Below are 20,356 nucleotides of genomic sequence, written 5' to 3'. Positions count from 1 at the left end.
CAGCCCCTGACGCCGAAAATTACCCCCTATGTCGGATTGTGCTCCTGGCTCTCTCCCCTGCTCCTGTGGCTACACTGCCACTGCAGGGGATAGAGCGGAGTCCCAACTGGGGAGTACACTGATGCCGCACAGCCTGAGGACGGGTCCAGCAGCAGCAGACCTCCGGCTCCAGCAGCCCCGGCGCTGACATCTGCTATCACAGCGCTGGGGCTGCCAGAGGACTGCGACTGCTGCTGGACCCGTCTCTCCCTAGTGATAGCTGCTGCCGGAGCCGAAGGACTCCGATTGCTGCTGCTGGACAGGTCTCTCCCTGCTGAGAGCTGCTGAGTGTCCCACCTTTTTCCCTTCTGGGGTCGGGGATGGTGGACCCGCTGGTGGGTGGCATGCAGCAGGGTCTGGCAGGAGGTCCCTGCGTGTGAGATCAGCGGCGGGGTCCCTGCAGTGGATAAGAACCACTAGTTCCCACCTCCTGCCTGCCAGCGCTACTTGACATGACCCTGCTGCATGCCACCCACCAGCGGGCAGGTGTAGCCCTTATGTGAGATCAGTGGAGCCCACCCTGCAAAATGTAAGTGTATGTAATCAGCAGTGCCCCCCCTGCATATGTGATGTTTAAAAAAAATTCAAAAAGAAATACAAATATATTTGTGTGCGTTGATCAGTAAAATAAATAGCAAGACATAATACAATTTAATGATTTTTTGAGACAAAAAAACAAAACAAAAACCTTTATTTAAAAAGAACACATAACAGTTCACCAAAAAAAGACGCCGAATGCAAATTGGAGAATGATGGCGAAAATCACTGGAGAAAGCAGTTCTCCATTTCAGCATTGAATACACTCCCGGCGAATTCCACTAAAAACCCCATTGAAAACCACTGGCGAATCCCGGGGAATCACAAACAGACATTCGCTCTTCATTTGCAACGAATTGTGTCCATTGAATAGGGCGAATTGTTTTTTCTGTGAGAAAATTCCCTGTAAACCCGGCGAATTGTCTGATTACCCAGGAAATATGGCGAATCAGAGGCATTGAATACTGGCCTTAATGTACATATATCGGTAGTGTCACTATGATTTAGACATTAATGCATTACATCCGTCCTTGATCGATTAACAAAATATTAATAACATATCTACGGGATTCCAATTTCCTCCTACAGAAATTCATCACCCAACCTAGGGTGAAGGAGGATATGGTACTTGACATATTGGATGTCACAACTTTTTCTATTTTGATGGCGGTTTCTTTCTGCAAAGGGCGGGGTGCGCTATGGGTTCGGCAGTAGCCCCGTCCTTCGCCAACGCTTATATGTGAAAAGTTGAACAGAGTTTGTTTTGAACAACCCAACCATCCAGACCTACTGTACTCCCAGTTCCTAAGTGTCTGCGGAATCACAGACTGTCCCTTAGAAACAGAATGACAGTTGTCCACAATGGTTGACAAATTCGTACAAAGGGGGTACCCTATTAAAAGTCTGTTAAAAGCCAAAGATAAATCACTGGCCCAAGACTGCATAGACCTCGTGGTCAACAGTAAACCCAAAAAAGCATCATCCTGCATTCCGTGGGTTAATGAATTCTGCTACTCCAGTACATATACTACGAAAAAAGCTAAAGGGTGGTGGCCTATAGTGAATACCGATCCAGATCTGGCAGTATTTAAAGGTCCCCATACACTAGTCCGACTTGTCCTAAGGACAAGTCGGACCAGTTTGCCCTGTAGAAACCCTCGGCAGCTGAACGGGAGGCTGCTTACGATTTGGCACTTAATGTGCCAAACTCTGGCAGGGGATTCCGTGTGGTGTGGAGGTACCTGCGGCGCTGTGCATTGGCCCAGGCAGCGGTGGCTGGGAAGAAGAGTCTGTGCGGGCAGCGGGGTCCCTGCGGCTCTGTGCATTAAGTCGGCGGGGTCTGTTCGGCAACTTAGAACTAGTGCTATTTGCCGGGTTTGAAAACACTGCCCACATGCTGATTGGCAGGGATCCTTTATTGAATATAACACAGAGGCATTAACCCCTCTTGGTAGAGGCACCGGAGCAAGCCAACATTTCACAGCACTTAAGACCTGAGTGACGGATGTCCCACTTTCTATATATATATATATATATATATATATATATATATATATATATATATATATATTTATTTGTTACAGAGAACATCAGGTGCATGTAGGGTGGCCAATCCCGGGATTTGGCCCCTAAAACGCCAGGATTTCAATCCCGGGATTGGAGTTGGATTAGACTGCAGTCTAATTCCGGGCAGCATCTGAGCACTTGCTCAGACGCTGCCCGGCTTCTCCCATACCCGGCGTGCGGCCTGCGCAGCGTGACGAGGTCAGAGGTCACGTTGCGCAGGGCACAGCCGCACAGCCTTCCTCCGGCCCGCCCAGCCATCACGACCGCCTGCCGGTCCGCCCCGCCATCACACCCAGCCATTCTTCACGGCCACCAAGCCGGCACATTTCACTCACAGCTCTCCTTTACTCCAACACTCAGTGACCATCTTCATACTCATCTCCATCATTGGCCTCAAGCCTCTAGTTGTATGTTGATTGGGTCCTTACTACTTACATTTAAGCTGTAATGTGTATTGAACTGTGGTGCTCTTTATTTGTACTGTATTTTTGTTATTTATTCAATGTTATGCCAAGTTTTTGTCTCCTTGTATTGTTCCTTTGTACGGCGCTGCGAAACACTTGTGGCGCCTTATAAATAAAATTATAATAATAATTATAATAACCCAGCCAGCAGCCCTCCCGCACGCATACCTGGCTCCTGGCCGCCCACTCAGCAACCTCCGCAAATGTAAGTAAATAGTGGGCTGCCAGGGCGTTTTTTATTATGCATGTGGACATCTGTACTTAATGTTAATCAAGTAATCAAAAGCTTCAAACCTGCATCCACCTTGGTTCTAGTAATCATTTGTTCCTTTTCCAGTAAACTTTAAAATATCTATGCCACAGTCTAACCTCTACACTTGGCTTTATCTCGGAGCCTGAACACTGCCGTTCAATTTTTACACTTGTGTTAGATAGAGATAGGGATGCCAATCCCGGGATCCCGGGAATCCCGGGATTGAGCATTTTTCAATCCCGAATCCCGGGATTGAAAAAATGCCCCGGGATTGGCATCCCTAGGTGCATGTATAGTATGTATAAGTGCTATAGGAAATAATACCACAACATCCACTCTAGTGAATGGTTGCCTCAAAAGAAATGTAATAGGGAAACAAAGGCTGCTCGCCCTGTATATCATTTTTAACAGGACACCAAAGGATGCTCCCCTGTATAAAGATGCTGCTCCCCCTGTATATCTGGACGCCACAGGCCACTCCCCCTGTATATCTAGACACCACAGGCATATCCCTTTATATAACATGAAACCGCACACCGTTTCCCCTGTATAACAAGATGTGAAAGGCTGCTCCCCCTGTATAACAAGACGTAAAAGGCTGCTCCCCCTGTATAACAGGACAACACAGGCTGCTCCACCTGTATAACAAGACGGTAGAGACTAGATCCCCTTCAGTTTTGATTACAGGATGTGATGTTCAGTGAGGGCGGAAGTTGTTAGATGCCCTCACAACGTTTTTTATTTTATCTGTAATTCACGTAGGTGTCGGTTATTTTGTTTTATGTTAGTATTTTAGCTGCATTGTACGCTCGCACTCTTCGGGCATGGTGGCTCGTTTCGCTCGCATTAGATTTATATTACCCTCCAGGTATACATGGACCCAGGGCATGATGGGAAAATTGTCAAAACTAAAGGGGAGCTAGACACTACCATAACAAGCGCCTCAGGCCACTCCCCCCTGTATAACAGGACACCTCAAGCCACACCCCCTGTATAACAGGCCGCCACAGGCCGCTCCCCCATGTATAACAGGACGCCAAAGGCCACTCCCCCTGTATAACAGGACGCCACAGGCCGCTCCCCCCTGTATAACAGGACGCCACAGGCCGCTCCCCCCTGTATAACAGGACGCCACAGGCCGCTCCCCCCTGTATAACAGGACGCCACAGGCCGCTCCCCCTGTATAACAGGACGCCACAGGCCGCTCCCCCCTGTATAACAGGACGCCACAGGCCGCTCCCCCCTGTATAACAGGACGCCACAGGCCGCTCCCCCCTGTATAACAGGACGCCACAGGCTGCTCCCCCGTATAACAGGACACCACAGGCTGCTGCTCCTCCGTATAACAGGACACCACAGGCCGCTTCCCCGTATAACAGGACGCCACAGGCCGCTCCCCCTGTATAACAGGACCCCACAGGCCACCCCCCTGTATAACAGCATGCCGCAGGCCGCTCCCCCTGTATAACAGGACACCACAGGCCGCCCCCCTGTATAACAGGACGCCACAGGCTGCTCCCCCTGTATAACACCAGGGACCCAGGGCAGCAAAATACCATCACCTGCTGCCAGATACAGCAATGTCTTCTCTCGGTCCCCCGTAACTTAATCAGCTTCAGCTACCATTATACTGCAGCCTGTGTGAGTAGAACAGCAGCTCCCCTGTAAGTGCCCTTATGGCTCACACCCAGCAATCACTACTATGCTGTTACTAGCAGTATAATACCTGGGGTCACCTGGTGCCAGCTGCAGCACTCTCCCTCCTGCCTGCCATGCACACCAGGAAGGGACGTTTCCCTGGTAACACAGCTCCTCCCACTCTGCCCCACTACACTACAGCCGCAGGGGAGTATGGGAGCTGTGTATAAACCACAACAAAATGGGTGCCGCTGTATGAGGACGCACGGACATCACTGCCGGACTTCTAGAAGAGGTAATTTCCCTGGGAAATGTATAGAATGAGTTATGTCACCAGTATCATATATATTTCATACATACAGATATATTTCATGCTGTATAAACGACTAGGGTCCACAAAATGTGTCCCCTGTGTGAGGGAACGGCGGTCATTTTCTCGAAGACCAAACCCGGCGTTTATTGTGCTGCAGCATCTCGGCTTCCTGCTGGGGCAGCGCTGCTGATCTTACCTGAGGCCTCTCACTTCCAGCAGCCACGGTGATTAAGTTACGGGGGACCGAGAGAAGACATTGCTGTATCTGGCAGCAGGTGATGTTATTGTGCCGCCCTGGTGTTATTACAGGGTTGCCTTCTACCTGTAGGATCCTCTCCTTCAGGGAGAAAATGCTCTGTTCCTGGACTTCTCTGGTAATGTATGATTGCCATCACCTGTGGTGAAACACCTTTTTTATGAATTACCTAGCTCCCCACAGGTGATGGCAATCATACATTACCAGAGAAGTCCAGGAACAGAGCATTTTCTCCCTGAAGGAGAGGGTCAGGTAGGCAACCCTGTGTTATTTTACAGGGGGAGCAGCCTGTGGACTCCTGTTATACCAGGGGAGCTGCCTCCGGTGTCATGTTATACAGGGGGAGGTGCCTGCGGCATCCTGTGATACAGGGGGGAACGGCTTGCGGCATCCTTTTATATAGGAGGAGCGGCCTGTGGTGTCCAGTTATACAGGGGGAGCAACAGGTGGATTATAAGGATGATTATAATACATAGAGCATCTTGTGGTGTCCTTTTGGTATTATAGAGCGGAAGCAGCCTCTGTTGTCCCATTACTACAATGCAGGGGGAGTGGCCTCTGTTGTCCAGTTACTACTATACAGGGGGAGCGGCCTGTAGTTTATTAAAATTATGGGGGATATGCTATTAGATACGATAACCTGTTTTCCTGGTAAAAATAGTGTAAATGTGTATTTTCCAGGACCCGCTATATGGCGGCTATCCTGTTATACACGTGCGATAATTCTCCATAGGGGTTATCACAAATTTCTCTTCACCTACTCGGAGCAGGTGAAAGGTTGGGGGGTATAATTGTTGGGACTTGGTTCAGAACCCTGTGGACACCCCCTTAATGACTAGATAGGCTGCGGTTTCCAAATTTTTATAATCACGGCTCCCTAGAGGAAACTATTTTAGCAATCCATTGTATAAAATCTGTGGCAGGGCATGATGGGATGTGTAGTTCCACAACAGCTGGAGGGCTATGAGTTTGACATCACTGATCTAGCTTCTTAATACCCGAATATATCGGACCAATATAATCTTTCCCCTACATGCCTAATACAGTAGATGTAGTACAACCTTTATTGCTAAATACTATATCAACTTGGAGCAAGTATACAGTATATCGCTTCTGCACACTACCATATTCTTACACTTGCGGCAACGGTAACAGCCCGGTTGTTTTGTGAGGAATGTCGTAGCTGTTACTGTCGTACTCTCACAGTTGGTGATATCAGTGTGAACCACTATATCCCTCATATTTCTGCCCCTTGTGTAACACACCGTAGGTCTGGTCTTGTTGCTGGGTAAAGCTCTTTCTCTCTTAATTATCGGCCACAAGGCCTTGGTTGCCCTCTGGACTACTGCGCTCGAAGTGGAGTATTGCAGTTTCCACAGTAGTACGAGGCTGGAGTGAACAGTAATGCCTCCATGGCTGTAAGTATTTTATTTGTGAACACATTTGAACACTTTTTATTGTACATGACAACTCTGTTTATCCTCTATGTAATGCACCATTCATTTTTCAACAACGTCTCCATCCCTTTCCCTGCATGTGCGCTAATGATTGACGACGGTGGTTGTTGTCGACACCATGACCGACCAGCAGCTTTCACCTCGTTGTCAGAGTTCAAGTGTTGACCCTTAAGGCAGGGCTTGACAATTTAAAAAAAAAATCTAGGAGCCGGGATGAAAGTGTGGGAGCCAGAAAAACTAAAAATAGGAACCGTGAGTGTCAAAAGGTACACCATAATGCCTATTGAACATTATGCCACACACCGGGCATAGAGATGAACAGGGAGAGGCAGAGAAAAAGGATGACAAACAAGGGGTGACTGACAGGAACAAGCAGTGTGTAATAGGGAGATGGTGACCAAAAGTGGGTGAAAGGGATAGATAGAGGGTGATAGGATGATAAGCAGTGAGTGACATGGAGACTGATGGAAAATGGGTAAAAGGGAGAGGCAGTGAGTGGCAGTGTGACTGTGAGAGAGGGAGAGGAGGAGACAGGCATCACTGTTTAGACCCCCCCCCCTCTCCCTTTCCCCATCCTCTCCCTTTCCCCATCCTCTCTCCCAATATAATCAGTGCTGTGTACTTAACCTAAATGCTGGCAGGACAGTATAAATGTCAGAAGCGCTGGTAGCAGCATCTGGTGTCCCTGCCATCAGACACATAAGCAGCGGGCCCCGCGGTGGGTTATACTGTTCGATATAACAGCCAGCAGAGCGGTGCACAGCTCTCCCGGCTGCCGCTGTATCAGTCAAGCCGGCTCGCGAGCCAATCAGGAGCTACCACCGCAGCTCCGTGCTTGAGTTTTGAAATAGGCGTGCTGCGGACCTGCTCTGATACAGCCAGGTGAGTTGTGCACCGCTCTGCCGCGCTGGCTGTTATATCTAACAGTATAATCCACCACTGGGCCCGCTGCTGACATTAATTCAAGCCACCACTCTGCCCGGGGGTTCTGCTTCCTGGCAAATCTGGTCGCCATGGTCACCTGTCACCCGGGTTTTGTCAAGCCCTGTGTTAAGGTGCTCTTTCATTTTTGGGAAGAGGGTTGCAGCGCCTGCAGTTCAAGGAGGTTCTGCCACACCCGTCGTACAGCCCCAACCTTGCGCCCTGTGACTTTGACTTCTTCCCAAAGATGAAAGAGCACTTTAACCCCTTCCCGACCGGGCGTTTTTTGTTAACTTTTCTTTTTTTTTTTCTCCTCGCGTTCAAATAAGCGTAACTTTTTTAATTTTCCGGCTATATTTATTTATTTATTTATTTATTAACAGTTTCTTATATAGCGCATACATATTCCGCAGCGCTTTACAGAGTATAGTTGAACGTTCACATCAGTCCCTGCCCCAGTGGAGCTTACAATCTATGTTCCCTACCACATGTACACGCACACACAGACATTCTAGGGTTAATTTTGTTGGGAGCCAATTAACCTAACCGTATATTTTTGGATTGTGGGAGGAAACCGGAGTACCCGGAGTAAACCCACGCAAGTACGGGGAGAATATACAAACTCCGCACAGTTAGGGCCATGGTGGGAATTGAACCCATGACCTCAGTGCTGTGAGGCAGTAATGCTAACCATTACACCGTCCGTACGACACGAGGGCTTTTTTTTTGCGGGACAAGTTGTACTTTTTAATGGTACCATTTACTATACCGTATAATATTCTGGGGAATCAGTTCAATGTGGGGTAAAAAGGGAAAAAAACGCAATTCCACAATTTTGCGCTGGTTACGTTTTTTTTGGAGTTCATAGTTCGTTTAAAATGATGGGTTATCTTTATTCTATGGGTCGTTACGATTCCGGTGATACCAAACTTATATAGTTTTCGTTACGTTTTACCACTAAAAAAAAAATAGAAAATTTTACGTTTTTTCTAATTTGCGTCGCGTTGCCATGTTCTGCGGCTTATAACTTTTTTATTTTTCCACCTACGGACCTGGGTGAGGGCTCATTTTTTGCGGGCTGAAGTGTACTTTTTAATTAATACCATTATGGGATATGTGCGACTTTCTGATCTCTTTTATTTACATTTTTTTGGGTAGGCGATGCGACCAAAAAACGTAGTTTTGGCGTTGGGAATTTTTTTCCGTTTACGCCTTTAAACGTGCGGGATAACTAATGTTATATTTTAATAGATCGGACTTTAAGGAACGCGGCGATACCAAATATGTTTATTTTTTTATTTTTTATTTATTTTTATTTGTGAAATGGGGAAAGGGGGGTGATTTGAACTTTTAATATTTTTTTTACTTTTACTACAAGGCCCCCTAGTGTACTTGACCACTAGGGGGCGCGATCGCCTGTACTAGGTTCAGCCATAGAGCTCTATGGCTGAACATAGTGATTTTCAGCACTTCCTGCCTCAGGATGTAATAGGAATGCTGACATGGCCAGCACAGGGGTCTACATTAGACCCCTGGCTGCCATGGCAACCGATCGGCACCCTCCGATCATGCCGCGGGGGGCCCCGATCGGCGCCGGAGGGGGGCGCCCCCCCTCCGATCAGCTATTTAAGCACTGCGGGCGCTTTGCCCGCGGTGCTTAAAGGGTTAAACGGCCACGATCGGCGAACTCGCCGCTCGTGGCCGTGAGAGCAGGTACCTGGCTGTAATATACAGCCATTACCTGCTCTCTTTCAAGCCAGCTCACTCCGTGAGCTGGCTTGATTCCCCCGCAACCGTCATATGACGTACATGTACGTCATATGTCGGGAAGGGGTTAAGTGTCAACACTTCAACTCTGACGATGGGGTGAAAGCTGCCGTTCGGTCCTGGTGTCAACAACAACCACCAGCTTTCTTCTCCGACGGATTTGCCTGACTCGGAAAGTGTTGGCACACATGGGTGGAAAGGGATATGGGCTACATTGAAAAGTGAAAAGTGCATTACAGAGAGGATCAACTGAGTTATCATGTACAAAAAAAGTGTTCAAATGTGTTGACAAATAAAAAAACTTCTAGCCATGGGGGCATTACATTTCCCTCCAGCCTTGTATTTCTCCTGATTCTTTGCGTTTAGGGTCTAACCTACCTCATAGCCTGGACTTCCCTCCTGCAGGTTTTGCCGTGTGCATAAGTCATATCCCCTGTAATAGAATGTATCCACTACTGCACTGGTCCTTTCTACCGCCGCTTCATGGGTGTGAGAAATTCCAGCCACTCGCATAAATTGCGATTTGGGTACGCCCTTTTTCAATGGTTTGGGTGGTGGCTAGAGGAAAGTAATAGGGTATACCTCTGTGTTATTTCGGGAGAAAACCCTCTGTTTGTATTTGTCCTTTTTGTAAGGTGACTGCCACATCCAGATAATTTATGGCTGTTGGTTGGATATTCTACTTATATTTGATGGGTGCGTCATGGGTATTAGTAGCTTGCATATAAGATTCCAGATCCGCTTGTTCCCCTGTCCACAGGAGGAACAGATCATAAATAAAGCTGGTGTATATCAAATATGTTTCTTGATATTCGGGTTATTGAAGAATACTTAATTTTCTTAGGCAAACACATAGATATTTGTGGTAACATTAGAGGCTGCTTTTGGGCCTCTGTGTGGATTTTTTTGTACCTTTACCTTATTAGTTACATGTGTACTGTGTGGTGTTTATTGTAGTTATATTTACACCTAGACAACGGAGCGGTGAGGAAACGGAGTGTTTACTAGACATCACGTGATGATGAGACACGTCACTGATTCCCCGAGGATGGACAAGGACCAGAGTCACATGACTGAGAGGATACTAAATCTCACCCTGGAGATCATCTACCTGCTGACTGGGGAGGTGAGGGGATCTGGGAGCATCACTGTGACATCACTTATATCTATAGTAATAATACAGTGACATGACTGGGGAGGTGAGGGGATCTTGGAGTGTCACTGTGACATCACTTATATCTATAGTAATAATACAGGGACGTGACTGGGGAGGTCAGGGGTTCTGGGAGTGTCACTGTGACATCACTTATATCTATAGTAATAATACAGGGATGTGACTGGGGAGGTGAGGGGATCTGGGAGTGTCACTGTGACATCACTTATATCTATAGTACTAATACAGGGATATCACTGGGGAGGTGAGGAGATCTGGGAGCGTCACTGTGATGTCACTTATATCTATAGTAATAATACAGGGACGTGACTGGGGAGGTGAGGGGATCTGGGAGCGTCACTGTGACATCACTTATATCTATAGTAATAATACAGGGACGTGACTGGGGAGGTGAGGGGATCTGGGAGTGTCACTGTGACATCACTTATATCTATAGTAATAATACAGGGACGTGACTGGGGAGGTGAGGGGATCTGGGAGTGTCACTGTGATGTCATTTATATCTATAGTAATAATACAGGGACGTGACTGGGGAGGTGAGGGGATCTGGGGGCGTCACTGGGACATCACTTATATCTATAGTAATAATACAGGGACGTGACACGGGAGGTGAGGGGATCTGGGAGCGTCACTGTGACATCACTTATATCTATAGTAATAATACAGGGACGTGACTGGGGAGGTGAGATCTGGGAGTGTCACTGTGACATCACTTATATCTATAGTAATAATACAGGGACATGACTGGGGAGGTGAGGGGATATGGGAGCGTCACTGTGACCTCACTTATATCTATAGTAATAATACAGGGACGTGACTGGGGAGGTGAGGGGATCTGGGAGTGTCAATGTGATGTCATTTATATCTATAGTAATAATACAGGGACGTGACTGGGGAGGTGAGGGGATCTGGGGGCGTCACTGTGACATCACTTATATCTATAGTAATAATACAGGGATGTGACGGGGGAGGTGAGGGGATCTGGGAGTGTCACTGTGACATCACTTATATCTATAGTAATAATACAGGGATGTGACTGGAGAGGTGAGGGGATCTGGGAGTGTCACTGTGACATCACTTATATCTATAGTAATACTATTGTGACCTGACTGGTGGATCTTGAGAGTGTCACAGTGACTACACTGATAGCAATAATAGAGGGTCATAACTGGGAGTGTCTGCAGTGATAGTGTATTTTCTTTTACACAGGGTTACACAGTAGTGAAGAAGACATCTGGTGATCATGAGACACCCAGTAGTTCTCCCTGTGTCTCAGAAGGACAGAAAAGGACCCAGATCCCCATTATGGTGGCTCCACCTCACTCATTGATACATGGGAGAGACAATGAGCAGAAGATCCTGGAACTCACCAACAAGATCAATCAACTGCTGACTGGAGAGGTGACTGCTGGGAATGGGACATTATACAGTAACACGGGGGATGTGACCGGAGAGGTGACTGCTGGGAATGGGACATTATACAGTAACACCGGGGGATGTGACTGCTGGGAATGGGACGTTATACAGTAACACTGGGGGATGTGATCGGAGAGGTGACTGCTGGGAAAGGGACATTATACAGTAACACCAGGGGATGTGACCGGAGAGGTGACTGCTGGGAAAGGGACATTATACAGTAACACCGGGGGATGTGACCGGAGAGGTGGCTGCTGGGAATGGGGCATTATACAGTAACACCGGGGGATGTGACCGAGGAGGTAGCTGCTGGGAATGGGACATTATACAGTAACACCGGCGGATATGTCTGGGTGATGACTGTATCGTTGTGTGTCAGGTTCCTATAAGGTGTCAAGATGTCGCTGTATATCTCTCTATGGAGGAGTGGGAGTATATAGAGGAACACAAGTATCTGTACAAGGATGTGATGATGGAGAATCACCGGCCCCTCACATCACTGGGTAAGAAGAGATTACATTTGGTATGGGGGCCCCCTGTATACACATATCATCTGCTAATCACATATATACCATGTCCTCGGTCACTGCGTGTCTCCTACAGACAGGCCCAGTAACAGAGATACCCCAGAGAGATGTCCCTGTCCTCTGTATTCCCAGGATAATCACATATATACAATGTCCTCATTCACTGCGTGTCTCCTACAGATGGAGCCAGTAACAGAGATCCCCAGAGAGATGTCCCCGTCCTCTGTATTCCCAGGATAATCACATATATACCATGTCCTCAGTCACTGTGGGTCTCCTACAGATGGGGCCAGTAACAGAGATACCCCAGAGAGATGTCCCCGTCCTCTGTATTCCCAGTATAATCACATATATACCATGTCCTCAGTCACTGTGTGTCTCTTACAGATGGGGCCAGTAACAGATATACCCCAGAGAGATGTCCCCGTCCTCTGTATTCCCAGGATAATCACATATATACCATGTCCTCAGTCACTGCGTGTCTCCTACAGATGGGGCCAGTAACAGAGATACCCCAGAGAGATGTCCCCGTCCTCTGTATTCCCAGGATAATCACATATATACAATGTCCTCAGTCACTGTGTGTGTCTCCTACAGATGGGCCCGGTAACAGAGATACCCCAGAGAGATGTCCCCGTCCTCTGTATTCCCAGGATAATCACATATATACCATGTCCTCAGTCACTGCGTGTCTCCTACAGATGGACCCAGTAACAGAGATACCCCAGAGAGATGTTCCCGTCCTCTGTATTCCCAGTATAATCACATATACACCATGTCCTCAGTCACTGCGTGTCTCCTACAGATGGGCCCAGTAACAGAGATACCCCAGAGAGATGTCCCCGTCCTCTGTATTCCCAGGATAATCACATATATACCATGTCCTCAGTCACTGTGTGTCTCCTACAGATGGGCCCAGTAACAGAGATACCCCAGAGAGATGTCCTGTCCTCTGTATTACCAGGATAATCACATATATATACAATGTCCTCAGTCACTGTGTGTCTCCTACAGATGGGCTCAATACCAGAGATACCCCAGAGAGATGTCCCCTTCCTCTGTATTCCCAGCACTGTACAGAGAAGACTCACAGGACCCCACAGGAGGATCAGGTAGGTGGGGATAGTCTACTGTGTAATCTCCATAACATCAGACAATACTAATGTGATATTTTTTTAGGTTCATTGTGAAGATTTGTCTGATATTAAGGCCGAAAAAATAAAGGGAGAAGAAGAGACGGATGTGACTGATATTAAGGCAGAAGGAGAAGAGTCTTGTGTGACAGATAAGGAAGAAGATACAGAGACGGAAGACACATATATGAGGGATGATCAGCAGTATAAGGAGGAGGAAATCCCTACAGATACCAGCGCAGGTGAGGAATAATCACTTACTTCTTACTAGCTGAACCGCCTGGCGTTGCCCAGGAAAACCGTGGTGGTTTTTTAATTTAAAAAATTGCTGTAAAATTTCGTCTTATGCTGCGCCAAAGGCCCAAGTTTGTAAATTGTTAAAACATCCACCGTAATGTTAGTGTTTGCATTGATACTCATTGACCGCAATGAAATCAGGTGTGGTGGGGGTGTTTCAAACACACCGCTCCTGACTTGATAGCCCTTGTGTGTTGATGAATTCTACATCCACTCCTGAGATTTAGCACCTATAAAGCATTTATTTTTTCTGTGTGTGTGTGTGTGTGCGTGTGTGTGCGCGCGCGCTGTACAGTTTTTGTGTATGTGGGGGGTGTGGTGTTTTGTGTATCTCTCCAATATGTAAGTGTGTGAGGTGCCATATGTATATATATGTGTCCAATGGTCACAGGAGCATGCTCTTGCAACCAGCGGCTTTCCCCGGGAGCAGGAGGTCAGCGGCGGACACCCATCCCCCGGCGCAGCATGTCCCCGGGGTAGGCGGGCGGCGGACACAGCCCCCGCCTCGCGTGGAGCAGGAGCTCAGCGGTGGACACCCATCCCCCGGCGCAGCATGTCCCCGGGGGAGGCGGGCGGCGGACACAGCCCCCGCCTCACGTGGAGCAGGAGCTCAGCGGTGAACACCCATCCCCCGGCGCAGCATGTCCCCGGGGTAGGCGGGCGGCGGACACATCCCCCCCGCCTCGTGTGGAGCAGGTAAGCGGCGCCCACATGGGGTGGAGAAGCATGCCGGCAGCACCTCCCCTGGTGCAGGTGAGCGGCGCCCGCACCGGCCCTGGCTGTGTCCCCCTTTCGGCTTTCCCCGGCAGTGTCTCCTTTTCATTGCTGATGAAAATTAGACATTGAGCAATATGATTGCTAGCAATCATATTGCTCCGTGTGTACACATCTTCAGGTGTTCCTCCATCATTGGTTTCCCAGATCGTCTATCTTTTCTCCTCATCCAGCAGGAGACACTGGAGATGTTCTCAGTGGGTTATAGATTGGTAGTCACCGGGAGTGTGGCACCTCAAGAAATGTAACATAGTGTGGCTGCTCCTCCCACTCTATACCCTCCCTCAAGGCAGTCTAAAGGTGCCCATATATAATACAATTATTGTATGCAATTTGGACTAGATCGCATTGCATATGTTTGGAGCTGTGCGATGAGATGTGTGCAGAACCGCGCATCTCCTCAGTCCCAACCAATGTACCGTGTATGGGCACCTTTAGGTTAGTGCCCGACGGAGCTGGACGTGTTGTTCATGTTCTCCTTCCTATAGGGTTAGTTATTAGGGGATTTTCATGAATGAAATCACCTAAGCGCCATTTATCCACCAACCTTTCTTCTGTCCTATTGGGGGGGGCTGAGGGTGAAGGCCTTGTGTGTTATATAGGCTGCACTGGTGTCTTATTGGCACAGGAATGTATCTGTATACAATCAGCATGTGAGGAGACGGGCAGCGCTGCCACTGCCTGTCCACGCCGCGGGATTGCCGGGGAAACCCCACCGCCACTATGGTTCGTGCTGGGGTTCCCAGCTTCAGAGACCTCCGGATGCCCGGACCTGCTGTGCTCAGCGAGAGTCTCCTGCCCCAAGCCTGACCGCATCCGGTTGGGGCATCTGCGTTGGGGCAGAGGTGAGTAGCCTGCCGGTAACTGGACTAGCGGGTGTCCCGGCAGTACAAATACAGCTGTCTGTGGCCATTTTAAAAGACGGCACCATAATGATGGGGGCGGAGCTTCCCTCCTGGTTACTCTTCCTGCTCCCAGGTTATGGCAGGTCTATCATGGGAGCTCCTAGCAGCCCGTAAGGAAAGGGAAGCTGCTAGACAACCAGTTCATCAGCCGCCTGGGCTCAGGCGCTGGCCTCTTCGGTGGCTAGTTTGTCTAAGGCTTTAGTCCCCTCTAAATCTCCTCCTCATTTAGGGCCCTATTTTGGTTAATTCTTTCTGACAAAATCCTTCTTAGATGGACAAAACCATGTGCACTGCAGGGGGGGCAGATGTTACTTGTGCAGAGAGAGTTAGATTTGTGTGAGTTATTTTTTTTCTGTGCAGGGTAAATACTGGCTGCATTATTTTTTCACTGCCATTTAGATTTCCGTTTCAACACACCCCACCCAAATTTAACTCTCTCTGCACATGTTCCATCTGCCTCACCTGCAGTGCAGCATGGTTTTTCCCATTTTCCAAACAAATTTGTGCTGCAATCAGATCAGAATAAGGGCCATTATGGGTGTGGATCAGTTGGTCACCAGCAAGTTGTTAGACAGTCATTAGGGCGACACCATTAGGTCGACACGCGTCTCGGTCGACACGCAGAAATGTCGACCGGGTCATTAGGGCTACATGGGTTAAGTCAACAGTCAAAAGGTCAACATGGGGTTTTTCACTGTTTTTTTTTTTAACCCGAATTTCGACACAGTCGACATACACAGGTTAAAGTGCACCGCGTCCCCTCGCATGGCTCGCTGCGCCAGAAATAATTATGTGACAGGATGAAGTGTACGTTCTCCATAAAGAAACAAATTTGTGAGTTCTTTAAAGATGAGTCTGTTGAAAGGAAATGTTTTACATGGTCACATCCTTTGTCATGTTTGTCACAAGCCTGGTGGGAAACAAATCCATACAGAACAAAGGGTTCTTCAAATGTTTCAATTGCAAATCATGTAGAAACGGCAAGGGATCAACCAAATCAATACATAACATCAAACTGGTAAAGAATGCCTAGCGGGATCCGTGTGAGACGGAAACCCAAGGGCGCAACGCTAATCTAAAACAAATCAAAATACATTGTATGGGGGGAAGGGTATTTGGGTGCGGTCAGCGTACGCTTCGCTATGAAGCTCTAACGCTGATGCGCACCCCAATACCCAATATCCCCCCCCCCCCTACAATGTATACAATGTACACACACACAGAAATTTAATTATTGTTTATTTATCTTTTTCATTTGGCACTTGCTGAATACCGCGGCTTGGTGATCAACACCTGTTGAGAACGACCATATTCAGGAAGACACTGAACGTAAAAATTTCAAGTATCCAATTGCGCCATTTATCTGTATCCCAATTTTGTCCAGTCTTGTGTTATGAAGTAAAGGTGTAACTTCGGGGATAGTGATTTAAGGCAGCATCGCGCCACGTATTCCCTATCATTGGTTTTCTGATCTACTTAAGCCTGGAAACATCCTGGCAAGCATTTTCAGATTACGCGTTGTATGTTAAATATTTACACTTTGTCTGCAGAGGGTAGATAGGCTTGCGAAACCCCGCTCATTATTGAATCTTCACGGATGTCAAAGAAGACCGTATTGCCCGGTGCCTCCACCTTTAAAGAGTTTCCTGACAGGAAGTTGGATGCATCGCTTAAGGCGATATGCTCGGTGGCGGGGGGGTTATGTTGTGACCAGCCATGGTGGGCTGCTGGGTGAACAAAGCAATAGAGACCTGGGCTGCTCAATTCATACAAAGCTTACGTGCAGGTGCTCCAATGGAAGAGATTGCCAGATTAGCCGAACATGTACAGGAATCCGCTATTTATCTGGGAGAAGGTTCAAAAGATGTCTACCTTGTCCGTTTCTGCACGTCGAACCCTATGGTTATGACAGTGGCAGGCTGATACTGAATACAAGAAAGCAGTAAAGGCTCTTCCATTCATTGGTTCCATTTTGTTTGGGGAGGAATTAGACAAATGGATATCACAGGCCGGAAAATCAAATTTTGCCCTCGGCCACACCTCCTCCTCGACGCTACACTGGACCTTCCTTTGGGCCGTCGGCATGTTTCAGGTCGCATCAGAGGAGCGGCCTCTTCATCCAGAGTTTTCAGAGGCCGAGGTAGAGTCTCTGCTCCTTTCTCCTTCATCCACTAGGTGTCACTGGGGAATAGCAGGCGACCACAGGGAGCATGGGCACTTTAAATAAAAGATTAGAGTGGCTAACTCCTCCCCTTCTACTTCCCCTCCAGGTCAGTCTTAGTTTGTGCCCGCAAGGGAGCGGACACACTTTTGCTCTCAGAGCATTTCATTATTTTATTTTTTTTTAAACAGAATTTTTTTTTCTGTGCAGAGGACAGGCAGATAGTGCTACACTATCTGCCTGCTACGAGGGAGCCGGCCGGAGGGAGCCAGCCGCTGCCAAGGTTTTTGCTTGGCTCCCTGGCTACAGAGACCACCGCCTCGGGAGGCAACGGCGCCACCCACCAAAGCGCGCTGCGGTCCTCCCACAGCCTCACCGCCGACAGCACGGCAGTTCCTTAGTATTCCCTGCCACCGCTGTTTGCGGCGGTGGTCAGGGCTTAAACAAAAGGCGGCTAGCAGAGGGTTTTTAAACCTGGCGCCGGAGAGAAGCAAGAGCTGCCGGGCGGGGGGGCGGAGCTACCGCGTGGTACTCCCAGCAGCCCCGGCTATACCCAGAGATACACGCGGCGGCCATCTTTTTTCCATTGGCACCGCTGCTAACTGCTGGAGGCTCTCCTGTACCGCTGCAGCCCCACCAAAGGCTGCAAGTGCATTCCTTCTCCTGGTGACCGTCCTGCTACAAGCTCTCCCGGTACTGTGAGTTACAGTGGCTGGTTGAGAGCTTAGAGAGAGGTAGTTGGGCTGTGTTAAAACTCAAGGGCTATAGCGCTCCCTGATCGTAGACCATAGAGCTGTTTAGACCGTGTGGCAGCTCCTTTCTTTCACTGTCTGTCCTATCCAGTCCTTCTACCTGGACTAATCTATACCTACTCTCCCTTGGGTGTGTGGTAGTGTGTGGAATCTCTGTGACATAGCAATGGCAGGGGGAAGCTCCAAGACAATTGCTTGTAAGACATGTAATTCTAAGTTTACTCCTTCCTCTCCAGGGGTTCTTTACTGTGATAAATGCACTGTAAACCCTTCTGTGTCACAAGCCCCTGTGGGCCCCCCGTTCTGGGCCGCACAGCTTACAGAGGTCATGTCTCGCTTGTCCTCTGAGTTATCACAATCTCAGAGAGATAGAGAGACCTCTAGGAGCCAGCAGAGTGATTTAGCCTCTGCCGTCCAGAGCCTCATTAAAGCCTTTTCTCCAGGGCAGGTTGAGCCTTGCCCTTCCTCCTCAAGACAGCCCCCACCTTTGCAGAGGAGGAGGGCCTCTCCATTACACCACTCCCCAGGTTCTGACAATATGCCAGACCTGGAGGAGGGGGATTTTGCGCCTACTGGGGACGACAAGCAGGATGTCCAGGATATGTTTGCTTATGACACTCAGGACCCTGCTCAACCCTTTTAGGGGATTGAGGACCTGATACAAATGGTCAAGGTCGCTTGTAATGTGACTGATGGGGTTGACACTCCTACCCGTCCGTCCCTTTTTTGGGAAAAAGCAAAAATTGTCTACTAACTTCCCCGTGGCGGAGGAGTTGGATGAGCATGTTACCAAGGCCTGGAAGAATCCAGACAAACGGTTTCAGACCCCAAAATGCTTTTTACAAAACTATCCACTACTGCCGGAGGGCCGTAAGAGTGGAAATTCCACCTGCGGTGGATTCATCAGTGTCTAAAAAGACTGTCCTTCCGGTTCCTGGGGCTACCACCCTCAAAGACATCTCTGACCGTAGGTTGGAGATGACTTTGAAAAGCATTTTTTCTGCAGTCCGGCGCAGATTGGATGTTGGGTGAACAAGGCCATAGGTGTATGGGCGTCACAGATCTCGGCTGAGGTGCGTAACGAATCAGACCCTGCCACTATTATGCAGTTGTCTGAACAGATCCAGGATGCCTCTACTTTTCTAATGGATGCGTCCTCGGATGTGTGTGTGGTTGCAGCTAGAATCTCTGCACTGTCCATCTCAGCCCGTAGAGGTTTCTGGCTTCACCAGTGGCAAGCAGATGCTGAATCTAAGTGGGCAGTGGAATCCATGGCCTTCAATGGTGAGCTCCTGTTCAGACCAGAACTGGGCAGATGGATATCCCAGGCCACAGGCGGGAAGTCACAATTCCTCCCTTCGGCGGCTCCACCCCATCTCAAAGAACCGCTCAGATGTCTTCCTTTCGTGCCTTTCGTCCCTCAAGCAGGTTCAGAGGTCGATCCAGAGGGGGTGCTCCATCTCACCGGGGTTCCAGAGGTCGCGGCAGAGGCGCCTCCACAACCACACTGGATCCCAAGGCAACCAAGCCTACTGCATGATGGTCCTCCGTCCCATCTGAGGGATCTCAGAGTGGGAGCTCGTCTGTGGAACTTCGGTCCCGTATGGCTCTAGTCCTGTCAGGACGCCTCGGTAAGAGATCTTGTCACCCTAGGTGACAAGATTCACTTCAGTCTGTCTCCCCCAAACAGGTTCTTCAAGATCGGACTTCCTCTTCCTCCATAGAAAGGACAACAGTTATTGTCAGCCATTGCCAAACTACAGGACATGGGAGTGGTGGTTCCGGTTCCTGTAGATCAGCGTACCCGGGGCTACTACTCCAGTCTGTTCCTCGTACCAAAGCCGAGTGGCTCGGTATGTCCTATTCTCAATTTAAAGGATCTGAACCTGTACTTGCACGTGGTCAGAATCAAGATGGAGTCACTGCAGTCCGTGATCCAGGTTTTGGAGGAAGGAGAGTTCTTGGTATCCATCGATATCAAGGACGCTTACTTGCACATTCCCATT

The 20,356-nt window shown here is 48.7% G+C and overlaps 1 protein-coding gene across 1 annotated transcript in view; it reads left to right on the top strand.

Annotated features, from left to right (window-relative positions):
* The first annotated feature begins 4,736 nt into the window (after positions 1-4,736).
* Positions 4,737-20,356, top strand: part of LOC146007462 (uncharacterized) — a 185,763-nt gene continuing 170,143 nt past the window's right edge. Inside the window, exons 1-4 of the mRNA XM_083145834.1 lie at positions 4,737-4,792; positions 10,185-10,337; positions 11,595-11,786; positions 12,181-12,304. Of these exons, the coding sequence (XP_083001960.1) occupies positions 10,230-10,337; positions 11,595-11,786; positions 12,181-12,304 (424 nt within the window). The 5' untranslated portion in view covers positions 4,737-4,792; positions 10,185-10,229. The remainder of the gene's footprint in view (positions 4,793-10,184; positions 10,338-11,594; positions 11,787-12,180; positions 12,305-20,356) is intronic.

The sequence above is a fragment of the Crinia signifera genome, chromosome 6 (assembly GCF_055691185.1).
Source record: "Crinia signifera chromosome 6, ASM5569118v1, whole genome shotgun sequence".
NCBI lineage: Eukaryota > Metazoa > Chordata > Amphibia > Anura > Myobatrachidae > Crinia > Crinia signifera.
This window is presented reverse-complemented; position numbering and strand designations above follow the sequence as displayed.